This window comes from Molothrus ater, chromosome 30, assembly GCF_012460135.2.
Source record: "Molothrus ater isolate BHLD 08-10-18 breed brown headed cowbird chromosome 30, BPBGC_Mater_1.1, whole genome shotgun sequence".
Classification (NCBI taxonomy): Eukaryota; Metazoa; Chordata; class Aves; order Passeriformes; family Icteridae; genus Molothrus; species Molothrus ater.
This window is the reverse complement of record NC_050507.2, coordinates 2,620,598-2,648,410: the sequence shown is the minus strand read 5'-3', so window position 1 is coordinate 2,648,410 and position 27,813 is coordinate 2,620,598. Positions and strand designations below refer to the sequence as shown.

Genomic DNA, 27,813 nt, shown 5'->3' with positions numbered 1-27,813 from the left:
GCCATGCCAGGACCTTGTTTACATCTGAAGGGGTGAAGCAGCACCTGCACAACCAGAGCAGGAACAGGCACAGGAACAGTTTTGCAACCATTTATTAGCAATAGTCAGAGAAGATACAAAATCCTATTTACAGTGAAATCATAGGAATGACCTCTCCAAAGGTTTGGGATTTGGAGCTGGATGAGGACTTGGGGTGGAGGACACAGGAGGAGGGGGAGCAGCCCTCCACATCCCACCCCAAATCCTGCATCCCTCACCCTCCTGAGGAGCTCCAGCTCCCCGAGCAGGACAGTGCTCAGCATCCACCAGGGCTGGCTGGGGTGGGATCAGTGTGGAAAAGGGACCAGGACATGTGCAAGGGACACAGGAGGGTAGAAATACCCCCTAGCCAGGTGCCTGGAGCAGGGTCATGCCAGGTGTTCCTAATAGGAGCAGAAAAGCCAGGATATATCAGCAGAAAAGCCAAGATATATCAGCAGGAAAGCCAAGATATATCAGCAGGAAAGCCAGGATATATCAGCAGGAAAGCCAGGATATATCAGCAGGAAAGCCAGGATGCAGCAGCAGCAAAGTTACTCCACAGCAGAAGGAAAAAGAACAATTCCAGAGGGGGCTGCAGGTCCCTGTGTTCCTCCCCAGCTCCCAGCAGGGCATTTTGGAGGAGTTTTGGGACTATTTCAGAGCCCTAGCTCATCATGGAGCTCCACACTCCTCCCTCCAAGCCTGGAAAGCACAAATCCCTACAGGAAATCACTGTGAGCAAGGAAAGGTTGCTGAGGGCTGGGAAAATCCCTCCTGGAACTCCAATTCCATCCATTTTTAGGGTTCCTCCTGTGCCATTCCCAGTCCTGGCTGCTCAGCAATCCAAGGGTTTGGTTCCCCTCAGCAGGAACCAGCAGGGCATGAACTTCCTGCTGCCATCAGCTCGTGCTGTCCTTCATCCCAAAAAGAATTTGGTTTTGGTTGGGGTTTTTTATCTGGTTGGGGTTTTTTGTCTGGTTGGGGTTTTTTGGTCTGTTTGGGGATTTTTTATCTGGTTGGAGATTTTTGTGTCTGACTGGGTTTTTTGGTCTGGTTGGGGTTTTTTGTGTCTGACTGGAGTTTTTTATTCTGGTTGGGGGTTTTTTGATCTGGTTGAGATTTTTTGGTCTGCTTGGAGATTTTTGGTCTGACTGGGGTTTTTTTATCTGGATGAGAATTTTTTTGGTCTGGTTGGGGTTTTTTGTGTCTGACTGGGGTTTTTTAATCTGGATGAGAATTTTTTGGTCTGGTTGGGGTTTTTTGTGTCTGACTGGGGTTTTTTAATCTGGATGAGAATTTTTTGGTCTGGTTGGGGTTTTTTGTGTCTGACTGGGGTTTTTTAATCTGGATGAGAATTTTTTGGTCTGGTTGGGGTTTTTGTGTCTGACTGGGGTTTTTTAATCTGGATGAGAATTTTTTGGTCTGGTTGAGATTTTTTGGTCGGGTTGGAGTTTTTTGTCTGACTGGGGTTTTTTAATCTGGATGAGAATTTTTTGGTCTGGTTGGGGTTTTTTGTGTCTGACTGGGTTTTTTTAATCTGGATGAGAATTTTTTTGGTCTGGTTGGGGTTTTTTGTGTCTGACTGGGGTTTTTTGGTCTGGTTGGGGTTTTTTGATCTGGTTGAGATTTTTTGGTCTGGTTGGGTTTTTTTGTGTCTGACTGGGGTTTTTTGTCTGGTTGGGGGGGTTTTTGGTCTGGTTGGGGTTTTTTGTGTCTGACTGGGGTTTTTTGGTCTGGTTGGGGCTTCTTTGATCTGGTTGAGATTTTTTGGTCTGCTTGGAGATTTTTGTGTCTGACTGGGGTTTTTTAATCTGGATGAGAATTTTTTTGGTCTGCTTGGAGATTTTTGGTCTGACTGGGGTTTTTTGATCTGGATGAGAATTTTTTTGGTCTGGTTGGGGTTTTTTGTGTCTGACTGGGGTTTTTTGGTCTGGTTGGGGGTTTTTTGATCTGGTTGAGATTTTTTGGTCTGCTTGGAGATTTTTGGTCTGACTGGGGTTTTTTGATCTGGATGAGAATTTTTCTGGTCTGGTTGGGTTTTTTTTTTTTTTGTCCGGTCAGAGATTTTTTGGTCTAGTTGGGTTTTTTTGTGTCTGACTGGGGTTTTTTGGTCTGGTTGGGGTTTTTTTTGTGTCTGATTGGTGATTTTTGTTCTGGTTGGGGTTTTTTTGGAGGTTGTTTTAGAAGGAAGGAAGACAAGGGGAAGGCATCACTTCTGCTCATCACTGCAGCCACAGAGGGGCCGGAGCATTTCCATTCCCTGCCCAGTAACTTTCCCTGGACACGTGTGGCAGGAGGACAGGACATGTGTGGGGTAAAACCCAGGGCAGAAGGAGCAGGAACGTTCCAGCGTTCTGGCAGAGCCTCTGTGCAGCAGGAATTGCTGGAGGCAGCTCCCTGACGCAGCACTCGCGGCATTCCCAGCGAGATGGGAGATACCAGCTCCTATCTGCAGCAGGGATCACCCTTGGAATGAGAGCAAAAGGGCCCTTATCTCCCTGGGGAGCTTTACAGCCCCAGATCAGCCAGCTGAGCCCCAAACAGGGAATGTGAGCGGGGCACGGTGGAAAGTTACCTGAGCACATCCAGAGCCCACGCTGACATTCCCGTTTGGGAGAGGAGAAATGGAAAACAGCCATGGAGAGGAACCTTGCTGCTCCAATGGCCTCAGCCCCTGGAAAGAACCCCTTAGGAACCCAAATCTGGAGCAACCAGGACAGTTCTGCGAGGGTGTCAGAGCCTCAGGGTGGGTCACAGGATCCCAGCCCATTTCCCACATGGAATGGCATTTCCCAGCATGGAAACTCAGCCTCCTCCAGCTCTTCTCTGCCATTTCCTGAAATATTCCTTCCCTGGGATCCCAAATCCCCCTGTGAGGAGCCACAGTCCAAAAAGAACCAGCACATTCCCCAGGGTGGGAGCCATGGATCAGGGAAGGGAAGGGAAGGGAAGGGAAGGGAAGGGAAGGGAAGGGAAGGGAAGGGAAGGGAAGGGAAGGGAAGGGAAGGGAAGGGAAGGGAAGGGAAGGGAAGGGAAGGGAAGGGAAGGGAAGGGAAGGGAAGGGAAGGGAAGGGAAGGGAAGGGAAGGGAAGGACACTCAGCCGGATGCAAGTGATCCAGGGGAATTTTTCCTGCAGAGGCACCAGGGATGACCTCAGAGAGCTGCACGTCCTGAACAAACAGGTTCCCTGTGCCTGGAGCACTGAAATCCAGCTACGTGATCCCACACTCCATCTTTCCAACAGCAGGAGTCACCAGGAATAGCACAGAGGCCACCAAGCTGCCATGGATTGTGGGGAACAGGGCAATGCCAGGATTCCCCAAGGCTTTTCCCTTGGCTCAGCTGCTTTTCCTGCCAGGATCTCACCAAACTCCCTGCTCTGTTGCCCTCTCTGCTGTTTGGTCACAGCACTTTCACCCCATGATGGGCAGCACTCAGAGGGCACCTCCAGCAGCCCCTGGGGCCAGGAAGGTCCCAGCTCCTGCCCCAGCCTCTGGACTGGGCTGGGCTGGGCGGGGCTGGGGGGAGCAGAAGGGACATGACACTGAAGCCCTGCTTTGCTCTCTGGGTCACAAAGGCCTGGCAGCAAATGTACAAAGCTGCAGGAGGGGCCTGGGGCCCCTCAGATGGACCAGAAAGGGAGGGATTGGGTCAGGCTGGCGGGTTTGAACCCTTTCACCTCTGCTTTTCAATTTAACCCCTCGCATTTGCCAGCATGGGGAGCATCCTGCCCCGCTGCCCTCACTCCTGGCTGGAGCCAAAGAACTGCAGGAAGAAGGAGAAGATGTAGATGATGTCCAGGTAGATGTTGAGGGCTCCAAAGATGTATTCCTCGGGGCTCAGAGAGTACCGGCGGTTCCCCATCAGCATCTGCGTGTCCAGGGCCAGGAACTGGAAGGGAAGGGAGGAAAACCCGGGACAGTGACAGGGAGGTTTGGCTCAGGGAGGCAAGAAGGGCTCTGATGACAGGAGAAATCCCCTGGATTGGGGTGCAGCCCCTTTTTATGTGCTGTAGCCACAATTTAAGAGCTCAGAACACGGCACTGAATGAGCTGCAACTTTCCCCTTCCCTCATTTCCCCTCTGACAATCAAACCCCGAGTGCAGCTCCCACTCCAGGCCCTCTTCCCTCAGGCTTCCTCCATCCCAAGGCCAACTCTGGAGCCACCCTCCCTCCTCATCCCAGAGCCCATAACTTGGTATTCCCACGCTTCCCTCGGGTGGGAAACACCTGCCAGGGAAGGAGGTGGTCACAGGGTGGCCTGGCCCCAACAGGATATGGAGCAGCACCGCCAGAAATCCCAGGTGTGACTGAAATCCACCACTCTCCTCCCTCCCTTTCCTCCTTCTGCCATCCTGCTGCCCCTCAGGGGCCCAGAGCTCTCCAGGGCTGCACCATCCTCCAGAGATGCTCTTTTATCCTCCCAGAACAAATCCCAGCCCAGCTGCCCTGGCAGGGCCAGGCCCAGGCTCTGACTGATGTTTATGGGGTAATTATCAGATGTTGAAGCCTCCTTGTATTTTACAGAGGGATCTTGAGCCATGAATCAGCGCCGAGCTCCCCGCGCTCCCTTGGAGTGACTTTTATGGGTGATAAAGGCAATTGCTCAACTGCTCCCATTCCCAACGTGCCCAATGGGCACCGCCTCGGAGCCAGGGCAGCCCCGGGCTGAGCCCCAGCCCCGGGAGCACCGGGAGCACCGGGAGCACCTGGCACCTCCCCAGGCACTGCCCCGGGAGCACCGGGTACCCATGGCACTGCCCCGGGAGCACCGGGAATTCCGCAGGCACTGCTCCGGCCCCCGGAGCATCGGTCACCCCCGGGCTGAGCCCCAGCCCCAGGAGCACCGGGAGCACCGGGCATCTCCACAGGCACCTGATCCCCGGCTGGATCCCAGCACAGGAACCGGGACTTGCTCGGGAAGGGGCTCTGGGGATGGACCACCGGGAGCAAGCCAAGCCTTTCCTTGGAGGAGCTGCCCAGCTCCGGGGCTTTTCCCGCCTGTGTAAACCCTCCTAATGCCTCCTAATCCCCAGAGCCTCAGCCTTCCCTGGTTTTCTGCACCTCTCTGAGCCAAACTCATCCTGAACCTTGGCTCGCTTTCACTGGACCAGCCCCGACTCGACCGTGCAGCCTCATCCCTGCATCCCCTCGCTCCCGGGGCTCTGCCGAGCTCAGCTCTGCCTGCTCCACTTCAGAGGCACCTCTGGCCTGTCCCTGATCCCTGCAGAGCAACCCAGCCAGGGCTGCTCACCCCACACAGCTTGGCACTCACACCATGCCCTGCGCTGGCACCGGCACGGGCACCGGCACGGGCACCAGCACCGGCACGGGTACCAGCACCGGCACAGGCACGGGCATCAGCACGGGCATCAGCATGGGCACAGGCACCGGCACTGGCACAGGCACCGGCACTGGCACGGGCATCAGCACGGGCACAGGCACTGGCACGGGCACTGGCACCAGCACGGGCACTGGCACCGGCACGGGCATCAGCACCGGCACGGGCACCAGCACCGGCACGGGCACTGGCACCGGCACTGGCACGGGCATCAGCATGGGCACAGGCACTGGCACTGGCACGGGCATCAGCACCAGCACGGGCACCAGCACCCGCACCGGCACCAGCACGGGCACGTCTGCGGCCCCTCCCGCCGGGATCGCTGCTCCGGGACCGCCCGAGCTCTGCAATCCCTGCCCCGGCTCCATCCCTGCCCCGGCTCCATCCCTGCCCCGGCTCCAGCTCCTTTCCCCGGCCCCCTGCGAGGCTTCAGCCCCTGCCCCGGCTCCCCGCCAGGCCCCAGCTCCTTTCCCCACTGTTTTCCCCTCCAGGCCCCAGCTCCTTTCCCCTCTGCTTCCCCAGCTCCTTTCCCCGCCGGGTCCCAGGAGCAGCCACTCACCATGGTGAAGATCCCAGCCCCGAGCAGAGCGTAGATCGCGTGGAGCCACGGGACCTGCAGGACACACAGACAGGGACAGGGGGACACAGTGACACATGGACAGGGACACAGGGACACAGGGACAGGGACACAGGGACAGGGACACAGGGACACATGGACATACAGACACAGACATGGACACAGACATATGGACACGGACACACAGACACATGGACATGGACACATGGACATGGACAGGGATACACAGACACAGACAGGGATACATGGACATGGACACACGGACAGGGACACACGGACACAGCTGTCAGAGCTGCACAGACTGGGCTACCCAGGACTTCCCTGCCCAGGTCCCTGGCTCCCAGCTGGAGGGGAAAGGTGGGAGATGCCCCAAAAGCCCAGGCTGGGTTTGCAGCACTTCCAGCTTGTGCAGCTCCCTGGGAATGTGTGTGTGGCACAGCACAGGGCACAGGGCCTTGGACCCTCCCTCCCTGAGCCCTTGTGTCCATTTAGCTCCTGAACTTCTCCATCAGCTGCTCCTCATTGCAAACAGCCCTTGGCCCCAGCACCTGTCCTGTGGAAATCATGGGATCCTGGAATGGTTTGGGTGGGAAGGGACCTTAAAGCCCATCCCACCCCATCCCATCCCATCCCATCCCATCCCATCCCATCCCATCCCATCCCATCCCATCCCATCCCATCCCATCCCATCCCATCCCATCCCATCCCATCCCATCTCATCCCATCCCACCCCATCCCATCCCATCCCATCCCATCCCATCCCATCCCATCCCATCCCATCCCATCCCATCCCCATCCCATCCCATCCCATCCCATCCCATCCCATCCCATCCCATCCCATCCCACTACCCCAGGCTGCTCCAAGCCCTGTCCAGCCTGGCCTTGGGCACTTCCAGGGATGGGAAGCCCCCCTGTCCCAGTCCCAGCACTCTCATCATAGAACACTTTGGAGCACTCCCAGAAGGGATTTATTTACCCAAACACAGCTGATCCCACTGGAAGAAACACCAAGAGCTTTAACTGGCCTGAGGGAACAGCTGGATCTGTGTCAGGGGAGGTTGGGTTGGATATTGGGAAAAGGTTCTTCCTCCACTGGAACAGCTCCCCAGGGCTGCCAGAGCTCCAGGAGCATTTGCACAGTGCCCAGGCACCAGGTGGGACTGTTGGGATGTCCTGGGCAGGGCCAGGAGTTGGGGATGACCCTGGTGTGTCCCTTCCCCCTTAGGACACTCCGTGATTCAAATCAAACAAGCACAATTTAAATATATTCATCAGAGGGAGTCACAGGGGGAATTTCACTGGAACTGGGAGCAAAGCTCAGCCCCTGCTGTGCCCAGAGGAACCAGGAGGCCTCAAGATTTGAGCTCTGCAGGTGCTGGGTGTTAGTTCTGAGTCCAAGTCCTGCCCTGGGCTTGGGACAGAGTTTAATGTGCTCATTTCCCTGCTTTACTGAGGGGAAACTGAGGCAGCTGTGCTCAGGTGAGACCCCATTGGCACCCAGGGGGATCCCAGCACAGGGGGAGCATGGATATGTTGGGATGAGTCCAAAGGGGGCCATGGAGCTGCTCCAGGGCTGGAGCCAGGCTGGGAGAGCTGGGGGTGCTCACCTGGACAGGGGAAGGGTCCAGGGAGAGCTCAGAGCCCCTGCCAGGGCCTGAAGGGGCTCCAGGAGAGCTGGAGAGGGACAAGGGATGGAGGGACAGGACACAGGGAATGGCTTCTCACTGCCAGAGGGCAGGGATGGATGGGAGATTGGGCAGGAATTCCTCCCTGTGAGGGTGGGGAGGCCCTGGAATGGATTTCCCAGAGCAGCTGGGGCTGTCCCTGGATCCCTGGCTGTGCCCAAGGCCAGGCTGGAGCAGCCTGGGACAGTGGGAGGTGCCCCTGCCCATGGCAGGGGTGGGATGGGATGGGATGTGTCACAGACATCTTTTATGGAAAATCCTTTCCTTCGGATTTTTCCTCCTGAGAAGCTGAGGCACCTCAGGAACAAAATGTAAACATTGATTATCTGCTGCTGTGGAATGCAACAGATGGATCTTTGATTAGTCCATGCTAGATGTTTCTAATTAATGGCCAATCACAGCCCAGCTGGCTCGGACACAGAGCCCGAGACAGAGCCTTTGTTATCATTCTTTCCTATTCTATTCTTAGCCAGCCTTCTGAGGAAATCCTTTCTTCTATTCTTTTAGTATAGTTTTAATATAATATATATCATATAATAATAATTCAACCCTTCTGAAACATGGAGTCAGATCCTCATCTCTTCCCTCAACCTGAGACCCCTGTGAACACGGTCACAGGGATGGGATGGGATGGGATGGGATGGGATGGGATGGGATGGGATGGGATGGGATGGGATGGGATGGGATGGGATGGGATGGGATGGGATGGGATGGGCTTTGAGGTCCCTCTTGACCAAAATCATTCCACGATTCCACCACCAGGAACAGCAGGAAACATCCCCAGCCCTGGGCCAGCTCCATCCTTGTATCCCACAGTCCATCCCAGGGAATGACCCTGCTCTCCCATCCCTCCTTGCAGTTCCCACCCATTGTCAGGGAGCTGCCCCCCACCTCCCAGCCCGCCCAGTTTGGCCCGGTTTGTCCCAGTTATCACTCACGTATTGGTAGGGCAGGATGACAGCCAGGACCAGCCCCCCCAGGAACAGCACCATGAGCAGCACGAAGAGAACGCCCTGGTACGAGGTGAAGTCGAACTGCAGAGGGCAGAGAGGGGTTTCTGTTCCAGGGGCTGCACTGGGGGGAGCCCCAGATGCCCCCCTGAGCTGATACCCAGTCCCTGAGAAAGGATTTCCCTTTCCCTGGAAAACGGCCTCCAACTGCGGCCACTCGCCCTTGCCAATAATACAGTGCCAAGGTAGAAACTGGCAAACTTTGCTGGATTTCTCCAAAACTAAAGGTGACAGCAACTAGGACCCTGCTAGTCCTTAGAGCCCTAAAGGCCACCTCTGAGCTGATACCCAGACCCTGGGGAAATGACTTCCTTTTTCCCATGGAAAATGGCCTCAGTTTGCAGCCCTCACACTTGCCAACAATACAGTGCAAAGCGAGAAATTTGTTAACTTTTCTGGATTTCTCCAAAACTAAAGCTGCCAGCAACAAGGACCCTGCAAATCCTTAGAGCCCCAAACATCACCTTAAATCTGATACCCAGACCTTGGGGAAATGGCTTCTTTTTCTCATAGAAAATGGCCGCTGTTTGTGGCCACTCGCCCTTGCCAATAATACAATGCCAAGCAAGAAATTTGCAAACTTTGCTGGATTTCTCCAAAACTAAACATGCCAGCAGCTAGGACCCTGCAAGGCCTTAGAGCCCCAATTGTCACCTTTCATCTGATCCCAGGATCCTGGGGAAATGACTTCTTTTTCCCATGGAAAATGGCCTCCCTCTGTGGCCACTCGCCCTGGCCAACAGGGCAGTGGTGCCAAGCTGGAAACTGGCAAACTTTTCTGGGTTTCTCCAAAACTAAAGCTGCCATCAAGGAGGACCCTGCAAACCCTTAGAGTCCCAAACACCACCTTTCATCTGATACCCAGACCCTGGGGAAATGACTTCTTTTTCCCATGGAAAATGGCCTCTGTTTGTGCCACTCGTACTTGCCAATAATACGGTGCCAAGCTAGAAATCGGCAAATTTTTGCTGGATTTCTCCAAAACTAAACATGCCAGCAGCTAGGACCCTGCAAGGCCTTAGAGCCCCAATTGTCACCTTTCATCTGATCCCAGGATCCTGGGGAAATGACTTCTTTTTCCCATGGAAAATGGCCTCCCTCTGTGGCCACTCGCCCTGGCCAACAGGGCGGTGGTGCCAAGCTGGAAACTGGCAAACTTTGCTGGGTTTCTCCAAAACTAAAGCTGCCATCAAGGAGGACCCTGCAAACCCTTAGAGTCCCAAACACCATCTGATACCCAGACCCTGGGGAAATGACTTCTTTTTCCCATGGAAAATGGCCTCTGTTTGTGGCCACTCGCCCTTGCCAATAATACGGTGCCAAGCTAGAAATTGGCAAATTTTGCTGGATTTCTCCAAAACTAAACATGCCAGCAACTAGGACCCTGCAAGGCCTTGGAGCCCCAATTGTCACCTTTCATCTGACCCCAGGATCCTGGGGAAATGACTTCTTTTTCCCATGGAAAATGGTCTCCCTCTGTGGCCACTCGCCCTGGCCAACAGGGCGGTGGTGCCAAGCTGGAAACTGGCAAACTTTTCTGGGTTTCTCCAAAACTAAAGCTGCCATCAAGGAGGACCCTGCAAACCCTTAGAGCCCCAAACACCACCTTTAATCTGATCCCAGGATCCTGGGGAAATGACTTCTTTTTCCCATGGAAAATGGCCTCTGTTTGTGCCACTCGTACTTGCCAATCATACGGTGCCAAGCTAGAAATCGGCAAATTTTTGCTGGATTTCTCCAAAACTGAGGCTGACACAACCCAGGACCCTGCAAGGCCTCAGAGCCCCAGACCTTGGTACTTCAGGGACGTGGTTCAGTGCTGGCTTTGACGCTGCTGCAGCCCCCAAGGACCCACCCGGGGCTGGTTCTGCCTCTCCCTCCCAGCCCGCACCCCCTGCCCTGAGCCAGCGCCCCCAAATCCCCTCGGTGCCACAGGGAAGGGCTCGGGTCCCGCCAAAGGAATCCCAAACCCACCACACACCCGTGTCCTCCTGTGTCCCACAGCACAACCCTCTGAAACCCCCAGTTTACCACCCTGCAGCCCCTGCCAGCCCCTCTGACATCCCTGGCACATCCCAGCCCTCCAAAAATCCCAGATTATTCCCACACATCAGCGTCTTCCAGTACCACGTGCACCTGTGGCACACCCCAACCCACAAAAAAATCCCATTTTATTCCCATTTATCAGCATCTTCTAGCCCTCACCCCAATCTATAACAAAATCTCATTTTATTCCCATATATCAGCTTCTTCTAGCCCCCAATCCACAAAAAATCAGCATCTTCTTGCCCCCACCCCAATAAAAAAAATCTCATTTTATTTCTATAAATCAGCATCTTCAAGCCCCCAATCCACAAAAAATCTCATTTTATTCCCATATATTACCATCCTCTAGCCCCCATCCCAATCCAATAAAAAATCTCATTTTATTCCCATATATCAGCATAGTCTAGCCCTCACCCCAACCTACAAAAAAATCTCATTTTATTCAAGTGTATCAGCATCTTCTAGCCCCCACTCTAATCCACAAAAAAACCTAATTTAATTCCCATATATCACCATATTCTAGCCCTTACCCCAATCCACAAAAAAATCTCATTTAATTTATTATATACATACCAGCATCTTCTAGCCCCCACCCTAATCCACAAAAAAAATCTCATTTTATTCCTATATATCACCATCTTCTAGCCCCCACTCCAATCCACAAAAAAATCCCATTTTATTCCCATATATCACCATCTTCTAGCCCCCATCTCAATCCATTAAAAAAATATCATTTTATTCCCATTTATCAGCATCTTCTAGCCCCCACCCCAATCTACAAAAAATCTCATTTTATTCCCATATATCAGCAACTTCCAGCCCCCATTCCAATCCAGAAAAAAATCTCATTCCCATAAATCAGCATCTTCTAGCCCCCACCCCAATCCAGAAAAAAATCTCCTTTAATTCCCATATATCAGCATCTTCTAGCCCCCAAACCACAAAAAAAATCTCATTTTATTCCCATATATCACTATCCTCTAGCCCCCATCCCAATCCATTAAAAAATCTCATTTTATTCCCACTTATCAGCATCTTCTAGCCCTCACCCCAATCTACAAAAAAATCTTTTTTATTCCCACATATCAGCATCTTCTAGCCCCCAATCCACAAAAAAATCTCATTTTATTCCCATTTATCACCATTTTCTAGCCCCACTTCCATCCCAGCCACGTCCCTCCCTCGCACGTGTCCTGATCCACTCCGACCTCCTCGTGCCATCCCCACATCCCTGGGGCTGGTGCTGTTTCCAGACAGCCCCCGTTCCCCCCTGTCCTGCCCCAGTGTCCCCTTCCCGAGGGACGTCCCCACCTTGCTCTGGAAGCTGAAGATGGTGACAGACAGACAGACCAGGGCCGTGATCCCCAGGCACAGCAGCACTGACTTGGTGTTGTAGTAGCTGCAAAATGACCAGGAAAATCAAATTAGGGTCATTGCCAGGGATGGGAAAGGGGATTCGGACAGGCAGGAGCTGGGCAAGGAATCCTAGGGGCACAAACAGCGCTGGAATTACCAATATTCTACACTAATGTTGGATAAGGAAGGATAGAAAAAAGCTTGGATGGGTTTTCTGTCATGGACATCTTTTATGGAAAATCCTTTCCTTAAGATTTTTCCTCCTGAGAAGCTGAGAGGCCTCAGGAACAAAATGCAACCAATGGTTATCTGCTGCTGTGGAATGCAACAGGTGCATCTGGGATTGGTCCATGTTGGATGTTTCTAATTAATGGCCAATCACAGCCCAGCTGGCTCGGACACAGAGCCCGAGCCACAAGCCTTTGTTATCATTTTTTCCTATTCTATTCTTAGCCAGCCTTCTGATAAAACCTTTTCTTCTATTCTTTTAGTACAGTTTTAGTGTAATATATATCAAAAAGTAATAAATCAAACATGGAGTCAGATCCTCGTCTCTTCCCCAATCCAAGAACCCCTGTGAACACCGTCACAGTTTTCCTGCTGTTTTGAAGGATGGAGGGAAGGCAGGAGGGTCCATCTGGGCCTCCCAGAGCAGCTCCAAGTCCATCAATCCCAGTGTCCACGGACAGACAGGGAATGGGGAAGGTCCTGACTGGGAGGTAACAAAACCAGGGTGACAAAAGTCACCACAGCATGAGGGGAAAGCAAAGGAGCAGCCCCGGGCTCCTGCCCAGCCTGGCGTTAGGAAAAGGAGGGGTTGGAGCAGGGACAGGGGGCTGCAGGCTCAGGAATGGTTTCCAGGCTGGATCAGGATTTTGGCTGCAGTGCCAGGCTCAGCCCTTGGAAAAGCCAGTCCTGCTCTCCCTGGGGGATTTGTGTGGAGCCTCTGGAGTTTTCCCCCTGGAGCTGCTGAGGCCAGGGATTTCTTTGTCCCCATCCATCACCCAGCCTGGCTCATGGCCCTCTCTCCAGGCTCCCACACGAGCCAGGAGCAGATTTCAGATTTCCTGGTGCACGTGAGCAGAAGGGAACAGGCTGGGATACAAATTCCTGAAACTGCTGGAACAAATCCCTTGGCTCGCTGCATCCCCACCTGCCTGAGACCTGCCCAGTGAGAAGTGTGGGATCACTGAGTGGTCACCTCCAGCCCCTCCAGGTGCTGCCACTCCAGGGCTCTCCTGCAGGATTTGGGATGTGGGAATCCCCCAGTGCTGCCTCCCTTGGCACAGGGACAGGCCTTGGGAACCTTTCCTTGGGAAGTTTCCCCAGGGAAGCTCGAGCTTTGTGTGGCTGCTGGGAGCCCCAGGCAGCTCAGGTACCCCAGGAACAGGGAATGCTTTCAGGAAGAGACAGGACACAGGGCAGTGCCCAACCCACCTGGAGAGCATGGCAGTGAGATAGGCCATGGACAGGGTCTGGGGGAAAACACAGCCTGGTTAGTGCGCCCCTGCCCCGAGCAGGCACCACAGGAAATCCCTCAGTCCCAGAGAAAGGGGCAGGGGAGGCCCCAGACTCTCGGGAGAAGGAGCTGGGGCAGCGTTTGGAACCCTCCAGGGACTGATGGGCACAGGAGAGGGCAGAGGGAGGGCAAACAGCACGGGAGGAGTCGCTGCTCCTGCATCCCTCCCTCGCAGGAGCCAGCTCCCACCCCAGCTCCTGTTCCACACTCCAGCTCCCACCCCAGCTCCTGTTCCACACTCCAGCTCCCATCCCAGCTCCTGTTCCACACTCCAGTTCCCATCCCAGCTCCTGTTCCACACTCCAGTTCCCACCCCAGCTCCAATTCCAGCTCCCACCCCAGCTCCTGTTCCACACTCCAGCTCCCACCCCAGCTCCAATTCCAGTTCCCATCCCAGCTCCTGTTCCAGCTCCCATCCCAGCTCCCATCCCACATCCCAGCTCCCATCCCACATCCCAGTTCCCATCCCAGCTCCCATCCCAGCTCCCATCCCGGTTCCCATCCTGGTTCCCATCCCAGTTCCCATCCCGGTTCCCATCCCAGTTCTCCCCCCAGCTCCAATCCCAGTTCCCACCACACTTCACAGATTATTTTTTGCAATTTTTTAACAAACAGAGGCTCCCTTTCTTTCCACCTTTTCCCATCCCAGTGCAACCACAGCTCCTCAGCCCAAGCCCAGGACAAGAAGGGGATGAAATTCCCACTTTTCCCCAGGAATTCCAGCCTTGTCCTGGGAGCCACTCTGCCCCCAGGGCAGATGTTGGCCAGATGTGCCACTCACAAAGATGCTGAGCAGGATCAGATTCCATGGGAAGTATCTCCTGCAAAGCAAACAGGGGTCAGTCAGCCAGGGCTGTGCCAGGGAATCCCTGACCATGAGGGTTATTAGGGACTGTGAGGGTAATTAATGGCCATTAATGACCCTGCTGGTAATTAGTGCCCGGTGCAGCAGTGCTGGGGCAGTGCAGGGCACAGTCACCCTGCTGGGAGCCCCAGGACAGAGATCCCCAGGACATTCCTGCTCCCCTGGGAGCTGGCAAGAGCATCCTCTGGGATGTTTCATTCCCAGAATCCAGCAAGAGCATCCTCTGGAATGTTTCATTCCCAGAATCCAGCAAGAGCATCCTCTGGAATGTTTCATTCCCAGAACCCAGCAAGAGCATCCTCTGGAATGTTTCATTCCCAGAACCCAGAGCTGCAAACGGGGAGGCGCTGCCACATTTCTCTTCACAGAGAAAAGCAAGGCACAATTCTTCCCAAGGATTTCTGAGATTCGCATTCTCTGAACCTCAGAGAAAGGGAAAACACAACTCTTCTCACTTGCTGTGCCTGTGTAGAATGCAACATGGGGATTGTTTACCCAAAGGGAGGATGTTTTGTTTCCTTGGCCTACCAGGGCCAGGTGTGTGTGTGTGTGACTGTGACAGTCACAAGATTCTGTGCAGAGTGTGCAGAGTGAGTGCTTGGCAGATTCAGTTTAGATGAAATCTACATAGTACAGTATAATAAAGTGATTAATTAGCCTTCTGCTATCCATGGAGTCAGGTGCATCATTCCTCCTTTGTTGGGGCCCTCACAGCATTGCCATAGGGCAGTTCCTGCTGGAAGTCCCAGCTGCAATTGGACTCCTGAGCTGCAGCAACCCCAGGCCTGGAACAGCTGTTTCCAGCATCTGGAACAGCTGTGGCTGCCCCTGGATCCCTGGCAGTGCCCAAGGCCAGGTTGGATGGGACTGGGAGCAGCCTGGGACGGTGGGAGATGTCCCTGCCATGGCACTGGGTGGGATTTAAGGCCCTTTCCAACCCAAACCATTCCATGATCCCATGGAAACACAGCAGCTGCATCCCTGCCCCACAACAGGGCTGGAAACCTGAGGAAAACATTCCTGCTGCCTTCCCCAGGCTGTCCCAGACCCCAAAGCATCCCCTCCTCACCTGGGCCCGGAGCAGCAGGCCAGGATCAGGTAGGTGACGAAGAAAACGGCGCTGCAAGGAGAGAGAGAGAGAGAAAGGGAGAGTTCAGGGGGGAAAAACAGCCTGGGAGGGTGGAGCAGGGGGGAATTCCCTGGGGTGAAATTCCCTGGAAAACCAGCCTGGGATGGAATTGCCTGGAGAACCAGCCTGGGATGGAATTCCCTGGAAAAGCAGCCAGGCATGGTGGAATTCCCTGGGATGGAATTGCCTGGAAAAGCAGCCTGGGATGGGGATGTTGGAAATGCAAACACCCAGCAGGCTGGATCAGGGTGGTTCCCACCCCTGGTCCCTCTCACTGAGCTCCTTCCTGCCCTCAGGAGCCTCCTCTGCCTGTGCCCGTCCCCAGGGTGGGACAAAACATCCCTGGAGAAGCTGAGGGCAGGATCTGGAGCAGAGCACCCAAATGACAAACAGGGCAGAACAGGGTTTGTGTTGGCTCTGAGGAAATGTTCCTTCATGGAAAGGGAGGTCGGGCATTGGGAGGGGCTGCCCAGGCAGTGGTGGAATCCCATCCTTGGAAGTGTCCAAAAGCCTTTGGAAGTGGCACTGGGGGACATTCAGATCTGAGCACTGATTGGTTTGACCACAACCTCCCAAAAAACTCACTTATCAACCCAGGACACTTGGTCAGTGGTGAGGGGAGGTTTGGTGGTTGGACTCCATGGGCTCCAGGGGCTTTTCCCACCTTCATTATTCCAGGATTCCTTGGTTCTGGGAGTTTCTCACATGGAGGTGCCAGGCTTTGCCCCTCGTTTCCAAACCCTTTCCAGCCTGGGGGTGTCAAGGCTGGAGGTTCTTAAACCAAGGGCTGGCAAAGTGGCCGGGCTCAGGCAGGGCTGGAAGGGCTGTGCTGGAGGAGGGAGCTGCTCCCGGGGTACATCCCTCCAGGAATGGGAATTTTTGGGCTTTCCACTCCTGGAAGTGTGCAAGGCCAGGCTGGACAGAGATTGGAGAAACCTGGGACAGTGGAAAGTGTCCCTGCCCATGGCAGGGGTGGCACGGGGTGGACTTGAGGGTTCCTCCAACCCAACCCATTCCTGGATTCCACTCCTGGAGTGCTTGAGGAAGAGCCCAGGGCAGGGAAGGGCTCAGGGCAGGAGGATCCATTCAGAACAGGGCTCAGGGACAAGCCCAGGCCAGGAGGATCCGTTCAGAACAGGGCTCAGGGAAGGGCCCAGGGCAGGAGGATCCGTTCAGAACAGGGCTCAGGGACAAGCCCAGGGCAGGAGGATCCATTCAGAACAGGGCTCAGGGAAGGGCTCAGGGCAGGAGGATCCATTCAGAACAGGGCTCAGGGCAGGAGGATCCATTCAGAACAGGGCTCAGGGAAGGGCTCAGGGCAGGAGGATCCGTTCAGAACAGGGCTCAGGGACAAGCCCAGGGCAGGAGGATCCATTCAGAACAGGGCTCAGGGAAGGGCTCAGGGCAGGAGGATCCATTCAGAACAGGGCTCAGGGCAGGAGGATCCATTCAGAACAGGGCTCAGGGAAGGGCCCAGGGCAGGAGGATCCGTTCAGAACAGGGCTCAGGGACAAGCCCAGGCCAGGAGGATCCTCCTGGCTCACAGGAGCCCAAGGTGCAGTGGCTGCCCAGCCCCACCCAGGTCCTGGCAGGTTTTAGGTTTTACCTCCCAGCATTTGAGCCTGTGCAAGCCCAGCAGCCCCAGAGCTGCAGGAGGCTCTCCTGCCCACAGCTGGGTGTTTTTCCAGGCTCTGGGAGCTGCTCCCCCCAGGGCAGCAGTTCCGGGCGTGCTGATGGCTCCCGATAGCCACTGACCCTCAGCCAGGGCAGGGAGGTGATGGCAGAGCCCAGGGCCACGAGGGCACAGAGATAAACCCAGGCCCAGCTCTCCCACTGGGAAACCAGGAAAGCCCAGTGGGAGCAGCCTGGACACGGCTGAGCAGCTGGGAAGAGACTGTGGGGAGCACAGAGCCAGCAGGGCCCTCCATCCCCTGTCTGCTCTGGGTTTATTCCCCCTGGAGGGCCATCCCAGCAGTGGGAAACATCCTGGGGCTCCCAGGTTTTATTACAGAGGTCTCTGGTTGGGAAGGAGACCCAGGCACAGAGCAGGAAAAACATTTGGAGACACTGGAATGAAGGGAAGGGCTTGGCTCACTGAGCAGTGAAAAAACAGACAAAATTAAAGGCATGGAATGGCCTGGGTGGGAAGGGAGCTTAAAATCCATCCCATCCCATCCCATCCCATCCCATCCCATCCCATCCCTGCCATGGCAGGGACACCTCCCACTGTCCCAGGTTGCTCCAAGCCCTGTCCAACCCGGCCTTGGGCACTGCCAGGGATCCAGGGGCAGCCCCAGCTGCTCTGGGAAATCCATCCCAGGGCCTCCCCACCCTCCCAGGGAACAATTCCTGCCCAATGTCCCATCCATCCCTGCCCTCTGGAAGCCATTCCCTGTGTCCTGTCCCTCCATCCCTTGTCCCCAGCCCCTCTCCAGCTCTCCTGGAGCCCCTTTGGGCCCTGGCAGGGGCTCTGAGCTCTCCCTGCAGTGAGCTGAGCACCCCCAGCTCTCCCAGCCTGGCTCCAGAGGGGCTCCAGCCCTGGAGCAGCTCTGGGGCCCCCTCTGGGCTCTCTCCTCATCCTCCCTGTGCGGGAGCCCAGGGCTGGGGCAGCTCTGCAGGTGGGGTCTGACCTGAGCACAGGGGGACAATGACCAGGGGGGAAATCCCTCCAGGACAGAACCCCCCCAGCTGTCCCAGGGTGTTCCAGCTGGGAAACAGGAGGCAATAAACCCCATCTGGGCAGGGAGCTGGAGAGGTGACCCCAGAGGCCAAGGTGGGGACCTGAGCAGGGCTGAGCCTCCTCCCCCTGTCCCCTGGGAGGTGACAGTGCCTCTCCAAGCCCAGCTGCCCTCTGGAGCACCTCTGGTTCCCTCCTGGTGCCCCGGAGCTCCCATGGCTGCTGTTTGCAGGGTTCTCCCAGGTTACATAAAGCCGGTGTCACATCTGCTGATTTGGGTGTGAACTGATTAAAGCTGAGTTCACCTCACACTGAATGAGCAGCACTGACCCCGCCAGCAGCCTGGAAACCACGGAGCCAGGAGATGCCAGCACCTGGGAGCTCCATTCTGGGCTGGCTGGAGGAACCAAGGAACGGAACCCCAACTTTGGGGCTCTGGGATGGAGCCCCAGGAGTGACAGCCCCACCCAGACATGGCCAGGAACATCCCAACACCTCCAAATCCACCCCACTGGATGTTATGTAATGGAAACCACGACAACCACCTGGCTTCCAAGGGGAAACCCCAAAGTTCAGCCTCCACGGTGCCCTGAACATCCTTCCAGGTGTCAGACATGGGGCTCTGCAGTGTTTTCCTGATTGCTCTGCAAGGAGGCCTCTGGAGCTTCCCAGGGGACCTTCCCAAAATCAACCCTCTAAGGTACCCTGGACATCCCTTTAGGTCTCATTAGGAGTTTCTGTTTCCCTGGAAACTCCCCAGTTCTCTCTGGCTTTCTGCAGGAAATACTCAGGTATTTATTTCAACCCTGGTTTCTCGAGCCATTTTTGGGGAGGTGTTTGGGGTCTCTTGCTCATTCAGGTGAGATTTTCCACCTGCTCACCTCAGGCTCACCCATGGATTGGTGCCCAGAGCAGCTGGGGCTGCCCCTGGGTCCCTGGCAGTGCCCAAGGCCAGGCTGGACAGTGGGGCTGGGAGCAGCTGGGATGGTGGGAGGGGTCCCTGCCCAGCCTGGGATGGTGGGAGGGGTCCCTGCCATGGCAGAGGTGGCACTGGGTGGGCTTTGAGGTCCCTCCCAACCCAACCCAACCCATTCCATGATTCCATGACCTTCCCCAGTTGCCCCTGGACACTTTAGAGTGATGCTTCACATGCAGGACAGTGTTTGGGAAGTGTTGGAGGCTCTTCCCACATCCCCACATCCCCACCCAGGCTGTCTGGAGCACACAAGGCCGCAGGAAAAGCCAGGGATACTCACTAGGAAGCCCAGTACCAGGCAGAGTGGGTCTGGATGTAGCCCTTGACTGGTTCACTGCAAGACAAGGAAAGATCCTGAGCAGGACGAACCCAGTCCCTCCAAGCTCCCTGCTCAATGAACCCGGGAACAGCCCGAGCAGGGGATTTGAAACCCAGCCCTGGGTGAATCCTCTCGGCAGCCTGAGCCTGTGGAGAGGAATTCCAGCTGCCAGGTGGGAAGGGAGGCGCTGCTCCCCCAGTTCCACACCGCAGCTGGCTGGGAATGGCTCCCACAGGGGATTAGGGAGCCCAAATCCTCAGGCTGGCATTGATCCATTATTTATTCTGGAGGCAACATGAGCCACACACACCCAGAGCGCTCGGTCATCCGAGCTGGAGAGGGGGATGAGCAGGGGAGGGAAGGCAGCTCCTGGAGCTGGGATCTGGTAACTCCCACAGGGAAAACCCAGCAGCCACTGCCAAGGGCAGCGGCCATGGGGATCATCCAGCATGGGGGATCCAAACCTGAGCGTGGGTGGGAATGGGGGCAAAGAGGACTGAGGGACCTCTGAGTGTTCCCTCAGCTGTGCTTTTCTCTTGGAATACTCAGAAAGAATCCAGGTGTGACACAAGCCCCAGGAACCTGCCCAGGGCCCGCTCCCAGATAGCCCAGGACACACCCAGCACCCACCAGAAGGTGAAGAAAGCCACGATGACAACGGTGACCAGGAGCTGGACCATCAGGATGGCGTAAACCTGCAGGGAGAGGTGGTGATCCATGGATCCCAGAATCCAGCAGAGCCAGGCCCTCCAGGGGCCGGGGGTCCAGCTCTGCCAGCCCCGAGGGTGAGGGCCGTGTCCCGGCCTCACCTTCCTGATGAACACCCTGCGCACGTTGCGGTCGTCCCAGCTGAAGGTGGTGAGCAGCTCCGTGTCCCCCGGGTACCCCGCGCTGCCGTAGCTGGGGCTGGTGCCTGCAGAGAGGCCAAAGGAGCAGCTGCCACCCAAACCCCCCCAGCTGTGGGACCTGAGCCCAGGGAGCCATCACGGCTCAGTCTGGTGCCCCAAATCCCCAGAGGTTCCTTGTGGCCAAATCCCAAATCCCCCCCAGCTGTGGGACCTGAGCCCAGGGAGCCATCACAGCTCAGTCTGGTGCCCCAAATCCCCAGAGGTTCCTTGTGCCATTCACATTCTCTGAAAAAATCCCTTCGCCCAGGATTGTTCTCCTGGGAAGCTGAGGAGCTTCAGAGAAAAGGAAAACAATTCTTATCTCATTTGCTTCTCCTGTGTTTTGCTCACGTGCAATGTGTTTGGAGATTGTTTACCCACAGGTGATTGTTACAGTGGTTTAATGTGAATTGTTTTGACTATTTGGCCAATCAGGGCCAAGCTGTGTCAGGGCTCTGGAAAGAGTCACGAGTTTTCATTATAATCTTTTTAGCATTTATTAAGTATCCTTTCTGTATTCTTTAGTATAGTTATATTATAGATTATATTAAAGTATAGTATTCTTTAATATAATATATTAAAGAATATTATTATAAGAATATTAATATTAAAGAATGTTACATATATTATTCTTTAGTATATTACATATTATATTATAGTATTCTTTAATATACTATAGTATAATAAAGTAATAAATTAGCCTTCTGAGAACATGGAGTCAGATTCATCATTCCTGCCTTTGTTGGGACATTTCCCAGCAAACACAAAAGTTCCTCTGCTCCCTTCCCACTCCTGCTGCTCCTTAGGACCATCCCTGGGAGCAGAGGGGGAACATTCCCACAAACCATCCCAACACCAGGCTGAGTCCTTGTCTGAGCAAACACCAAACCTTCCACAGCAATGGGAGGGCTGGGATCATCCCTTGCTCTCCTTTCACTGGATGCTAAAGCACCCCCAGAGCAGCTGTGCTCAGCATTCCCAGGGGAGCAGCTGTGACTCAGCATTCCCAGGGAGCAGGAGGAGTCTCTCGCTGCTCTCCTGAGCTGTGTTTGCATCCTGGCTTTGTCAACAACGTCCCTGCTCTGAGAGCAGCTCCTGGCAGCTCCCTGAGCTCCATCCCTCAGACCCATTTCCATGCAGGGACTCAGGAAACAGTTAAGCACCGAGCCTGAAAAAGGAGGAAACAGCTCCAATGCTACCAGTGAGAAAAACTTTCCCCCAAACCCTCAAATCCCCACACAAGTCACCTCTGCTGGGCCAAAACTGGAACAGAAGCTGCTGTTGCTGGTTTTCCTTTCCCCATCCCTGGCAGTGTCCCAGGCCAGGCTGAACAGGGCTTGGAGCAGCCATGGCAGGGGTGGCCCTGGATGGGCTTAAAGGTCCCATCCCACCCAAACCATTCCATGACTCCATGACCATTCTGTGCCCTCTGTGCTCCTCTCCTGTGTCACTGAAGTCTCCCCTGCTGGGTTTCACAGAAGGATTTTTGTGTGATTTTCCTGCTTTACATTCCTGTCTCTGCCTGGTCCACAGATACCTCCCCTCCTCCTAAAGCTTCTGAGCTCAGGGATACCAAAATCCTTCAGGAGATGGAGCAAAGACCCTCTCAATCTCAGAGCAGACTCTGAGAGAGCCAAATTCAAGGTCCTGATCCTGATTTTCTCCTGTTTTCCTGGTTAAAGTTACTCATTCAAAATGCAGGAGCTTCACTTAGGTGCTCCCATCAGGAAATAAGTCCCTGGTGCTGTTCTGTTGTCAGTAAATCCCTTGGTCCTTCCTTCCTGCCCCAGTGGAGCTGAACCTCCTGCGTGTTCTCCTGGATCCCGCATCAACCCCAGAGTACCTGGGCAGGGAGAATTCCTGGGAATTCGAGGCCTCCTGCACCAAAGCAATCCCAGCCCCTAAACACCAAATTGGCCCCTAAACCCCCAGCTGGCCTCAAAACACCCAACTGGCCCCTAAACACCCAACTGGCCCCTAAACACCAAATTGGCCCCTAAACACCCAATTGGCCTCTAAACACCCAACTGGCCCCTAAACACCAAATTGTTCTCTAAAACCAAATTGGCCCCTAAACACCCAACAGGCCCCTAAACACCCAAATGGCCTCTAAACACCCAACTGGCCCCTAAACACCAAATTGGCCCCTAAAATCCCAGCTGGCCCCTAAACACCCAACTGGCCCCTAAACACCAAATTGTTCTCTAAAACCAAATTGGCCCCTAAACACCCAACTGGCCCCTAAACACCAAATTGGCCCCTAAACACCCAACTGGCCTCTAAACACCCAACTGGCCCCTAAACACCAAATTGGCCCCTAAACCCCCAGCTGGCCCCTAAACACCAAATTGGCCCCTAAACTCCCAGCTGGCCCCTAAACACCAAATTGTTCTCTAAAACCAAATTGGCCCCTAAACACCCAACTGGCCCCTAAACACCAAATTGTTCTCTAAAACCAAATTGGCCCCTAAACACCAAATTGGCCCCTAAACACCCAACTGGCCCCTAAACACCAAATTGGCCCCTAAACACCAAATTGGCCCTAAATCCCCAGCTGGCCCCTAAACCCCCAGCTGGCACCTCAATGCCCTGAGGAACTGAAGGGTTTTACCCTCCTCCCTCCCTCCCTCCCTGCCAGCATCCAGAGGGTTCCATCCTCCTCCCTCCTGGTGTCCCCCCATCTGTCCCCCCGTCCAAGGCCACAGCCGGACAGTGTGTCCTGAGCTCATGGTCACAGAAACAGCCCCAAACCCACATCCCTTCTCTCCAGGTGCTCCCCCAGTCAGGTGTGAGACATCCCATAGAGTGGGTTTGGCTTCCCACCTGGAGACCCCAAATACCCCATCCCACCCCTAAAACTCAAAATACCCTATCCCACTCCATAAACCCCAAATACCCCATCCCACCCCTAAACCCCAAATACCCCATCCCACCCCTAAACCCCAAATACCCCATCCCACCCCCTAAAACTCAAAATACCCCATCCCACCCCCTAAACCCCAAACACCCCATCCCACTCCATAAACCCCAAATACTGCATCCCACCCCCTAAACCCCAAATACCCCATCCCACCCCTAAACCCCAAACACCCCATCCCACCCCTAAACCCCAAAATACCCCATCCCACTCCATAAACCCCAAATATCCCATCCCACCCCTAAACCCCAAATACTGCATCCCACCCCCTAAACCCCAAATACCCCATCCCACCCCTAAACCCCAAATACTGCATCCCACCCCCTAAACCCCAAATACCCCATCCCACCCCATTTAGGCCTCACCCCCCCTAGTTCATTGCAACAGCAGAAAAATCCAGATGATGCCCAGAGGCACCTGGGGGATTTATCCTGTTCCTCAGGGCAAAGGCTGAGAAACCATCAGAATGTGCAGCACAGACACAGCAGGGGAGGTTTTCACTCCTTCCCCTTCCCCAAGCATCCCATCCCTGCAGCTGGACAGAACAGGCAGCAAAGGATGGAGCAGGCCAAGAGCTCAGGAGTCCCTAAATCCCATAATCCCAGTGTTTTCTCTGGCTGGAACTGTGCTGAGTGAGCACTTGGCCACCCCCAGGGTCACTTCCCAGGCTCCATCCCCGGTTCCAAGCCTGCAGCCATTCCCTGGGCACAGCCAGGGCTCTGTCCTTTGCTACAGCCCAGCAGCAGCTCCAGGGAGCTTCTGGGTGTTGGAAAAATCGCTGGTTTGCCCAGGAATGGCCACGAGGATGCTGGAACAATCCAGCCTTTGGCCCCAGCCGTGTCCCAGCCTCCCTGGCTCTGCCAGCAGCTGCCAACAGCCACACTGGGGGCTGTGACACCACTTGTGACACCAATTGTGCCACCTCAGCTGCTCTGAGAGCTGGGGCTGAGCAGGAGCTGCAGGAGGGGGTGGGGGGATCCCTGCAGCTGATCCAGGACTTTTCTCCAGCCCCAGGAGCTGGGATCTCCCAGGGCAGCGAGCTGGGAATGGGGATTTCTCCCACTGGGAAGGAGTTTACTCCCTCGTGAGGTCTCTGGGATGGCTGGAATGGCTTTTATTCACAGATATGGACTTTTATCTGCAGATGGAGAGTTTTATGTGTAGATGGAGACTTTTACACGTAGATAGAGACTCTCCTGTGCAGACAGAGGCTCACAGCTCATGGCTGCAGCTCTGCCCTGGGCCAAACTGAGCAGCACATCCCTGGTTCCCCTCTCATCCCTGCTGCTCCTCTTATCCTGGTCCCCTCTCTTGTCCCTGCTCCTCTTCTTCTCCTGCTCCCCATCTTATCCCTGCTCCTCTTATCCTGGTTCCCTTCTCATCCCTGCTCCTGCTCTCATCCCTGCTCCCCCTCTTATCCTGGTTCCCCCTCTCCTCTCCATGCTGGGGGATCTCTGCCCCTCTCCCAGGGCTCACCCAGCCCATCCATGGAAGGACTTACTGGGATCCACGTACGCCCAGCTGGGGTGGAGCGGGGCCGCGGGCGGGGCAGGAAAAGCCCCGGCTTTGATCCCTTCCCCCGCTGTGGCCTCCTCGTAGGACGGGGGAGCCGGGGGGGCTGTGGCATTGTCCTTCTTGTCCCCCTGCCCCTCAGAGCTGGGGGGTTTGCTGTTCACAGAGAGCTGCACAGAGAGGGGCAAAGAGAGAGAGAGAGATGAGTAAAAGCATCCCAGAAACCGCCCTGGATGAGAAACTGGCACGGATGGGCTCTGGGAAAGGGGTCAGGAACTGGGAGCCCCAGGAACTGGGAGCCATGGGAACTGGGAGAGATGGGAACTGGGAGCCACAGGAACTGGGAGCCATGGGAACTGGGAGCCAAAGGAACTGGGAGAGATGGGAACTGGGAGAGATGGGAACTGGGAGAGATGGGAACTGGGAGCCACGGGAACTGGGAGCCACGGGAACTGGGAGCCCCAGAAACTGGGAGCCATGGGAACTGGGAGCTACGGGAACTGGGAGCCAAAGGAACTGGGAGCCATGGGAACTGGGAGCCAAAGGAACTGGGAGCTCTGGGAACTGGGAGCCAAAGGAACTGGGAGCACCAGGAACTGGGAGCCAAAGGAACTGGGAGCCCTGGGAACTGGGAGCTCTGGGAACTGGGAGCCAAAGGAACTGGGAGCCAAAGGAACTGGGAGCACCGGGAACTGGGAGCTCTGGGAACTGGGAGCCAAAGGAACTGGGAGCCACGGGAACTGGGAGCCAAAGGAACTGGGAGCACCGGGAACTGGGAGCTCTGGGAACTGGGAGCCAAAGGAACTGGGAGCCAAAGGAACTGGGAGCCATGGGAACTGGGAGCTCTGGGAACTGGGAGCCACGGGAACTGGGAGCTCTGGGAACTGGGAGCTCTGGGAACTGGGAGCCATGGGAACTGGGAGCTCTGGGAACTGGGAGCCAAAGGAACTGGGAGCTCTGGGAACTGGGAGCCAAAGGAACTGGGAGCCACGGGAACTGGGAGCCAAAGGAACTGGGAGCACCAGGAACTGGGAGCCATGGGAACTGGGAGCTCTGGGAACTGGGAGCCACGGGAACTGGGAGCTCTGGGAACTGGGAGCTCTGGGAACTGGGAGCCATGGGAACTGGGAGCTCTGGGAACTGGGAGCCAAAGGAACTGGGAGCCACGGGAACTGGGAGCCAAAGGAACTGGGAGCCACGGGAACTGGGAGCCCCCCAGCCATTCCTGGGGGCTGGGCACGAGCCCATCCCTGCACCCTGGGAAGGGCACCCATGGCTGAGGGGCGATGGGAAAGCCCCGGAGGTGCTCGTTGGGATGAGAAGTTCCAGGCAGGGAGGTCTGAGGGGAGACCCGGAGCCCCCGCAGTGCTTCGGGCTCAACGTGACACCAAAAACATCCAAGGAATTCTCTGCTTCTCATCAAACTTCCTACATTGCTCCTTAAAAAGAGCTTTCAGATCCTGGGCAGAAAATCCTGAACTCTTCATTCCTGTTTACCTCATTTGGGCTCAGCTGCTCCCAGGAATGCTCTGGTTTGGCCCTCCAGAATTTTCTCCCCTGTGCCCGTGTGGAGGCTCAGCTCTGCTGCTTCCCAGCATTCCAAGGACCCGGGGCTGCAGCAAGGAGCCAACCTGGGGCCACCTGAGCACACTCCTCTCCTTGGGAACATGATCCCTTTAACCTCCCAGCTGGGCTGGGGTAGATGAACTGCCAGGATAACTCTGCTGCCCTTGGAGGAGCCAGCTCAGCCCAGGAGCAGCAGCTCCACAGCTCGGGGGGGCTGCAGAGGCAATGAACCCCAAAACAGGGGGGGTTGAACAGAGCAGAGTGAGGAGAGCTCCAGCTGAAGGGGCCACGGGCCCTGAAAACACAGCAGGGCCAGGCTGGGATGAGTCCCACGGGCAGATGCAGCTGTGCCACCTCCCCTGGCAGCCCCAGGGACTGTCCTTCCCTGTCCTTCCCTGTCCTTCCCTGTCCTTCCCTGTCCCTTGGGTTTAGGGGGCCGAGATCCTGCGAGCCCCCTCCCCACCCCCCCGAATATCCAAGGAGATCCAGAGGGATGGAGCTGCATCCAGAGCGTTGCCATGGCGATGGTGCATGAGCTGGCAGAGGATCCACAACCCCCCCTCCTCGGTCTGAGAGCACTGGAGAGCCCCAAAATCCCCCAAACCCCCAAAATCCTGAGCCCCCGGGCCGGGCAGGAGGTGCTGCCAGATGGGGACAGGGGTGGGACAGCACAAACAGCTCACGGAGCCCCCCCACACCCGGGATTTGGGGGGCACAGGGGGTAAAACGGCCACAGGTCCGGTCCAACGGGGTTTGAGCTGTGCATCCATCACCCCTAAACCAGCCCGATCCCCAAACCAACCCCAAACCAGCCTCCAATCCCCAAACCATCCCTAAACCAGCCCCCAACCCCCAAACCAGCCCCCAGCCCCTTCCGCCCCCATGGCAGGCACCGTGCACGGGTGCCCCGCTCCCCTTGCACCCATCACTGTTCCTAAATCCCTCGGTGCTCCTAAACCCCTTCCCTGCGCCGCTCTCTCCGCTCCGAAGGCGCCGTTACGCAACAGGGACGGGCTCGCCCTGCCCGGCCCGGCCTCGCTCGTACCTTCCCCTGGGTCATGGCTGCTGCCTGCCCCGGGCACGGATCGGGATGGATCTGGGGGCCCTTCCAGCCCTTCTCCCGCGGGTGTGGGGCTGCACGCGGCCGCCGCAGCCCCCGCAGCGCTGCCCTCGCTGCCAGCAGCGTCCCCGAGCAGCGGGCAATGCAGGCAGGGAGGGAGGGAGGCAGGGAGGCAGGGATGTACCACTGCCAGCCCGCCGAGCAGGGGAGCCGCGAGGGGAGACAGGGACGGGGATGGGAGAGGGATGGGAGAGGGATGGGATAGGAGAGGGATGGGAGAGGGATGGGATGGGAGAGGGATGGGAGAGGGATGGGATGGGAGAGGGATGGGAGAGGGATGGGAGAGGGT

The 27,813-nt window shown here is 55.9% G+C and overlaps 1 protein-coding gene across 1 annotated transcript; it reads right to left on the bottom strand.

The window, feature by feature from the left end:
* Window positions 1-74: 74 nt before the first annotated feature.
* On the bottom strand, window positions 75-27,813 carry FAIM2 (Fas apoptotic inhibitory molecule 2). The gene is made up of 12 exons (XM_036399802.2): window positions 27,450-27,813; window positions 24,828-25,008; window positions 20,332-20,435; window positions 20,153-20,217; window positions 19,484-19,537; window positions 15,491-15,541; window positions 14,338-14,377; window positions 13,475-13,512; window positions 11,993-12,080; window positions 8,564-8,659; window positions 5,923-5,976; window positions 75-3,913 (listed from the first exon to the last, which is right to left on the bottom strand). The coding sequence occupies exons 1-12, from the start codon at window positions 27,462-27,464 to the stop codon at window positions 3,764-3,766; spliced, it is 936 nt and encodes a 311-aa protein (XP_036255695.1). The 5' UTR covers window positions 27,465-27,813; the 3' UTR covers window positions 75-3,763.

What these genes read in the sequence shown, in the direction of transcription:
- FAIM2 (XM_036399802.2), bottom strand. An exon ending in GCCTGGTACTGGGCTTCCTA is followed by an intron (nt 15,542 to 19,483) that starts GTGAGTATCCCT and finishes CTCTCCTTGCAG; the next exon opens with CGCCGTTTTCTTCGTCACCT. An exon ending in GCCTGCTGCTCCGGGCCCAG is followed by an intron (nt 14,378 to 15,490) that starts GTGAGGAGGGGA and finishes TTTGCTTTGCAG; the next exon opens with GAGATACTTCCCATGGAATC.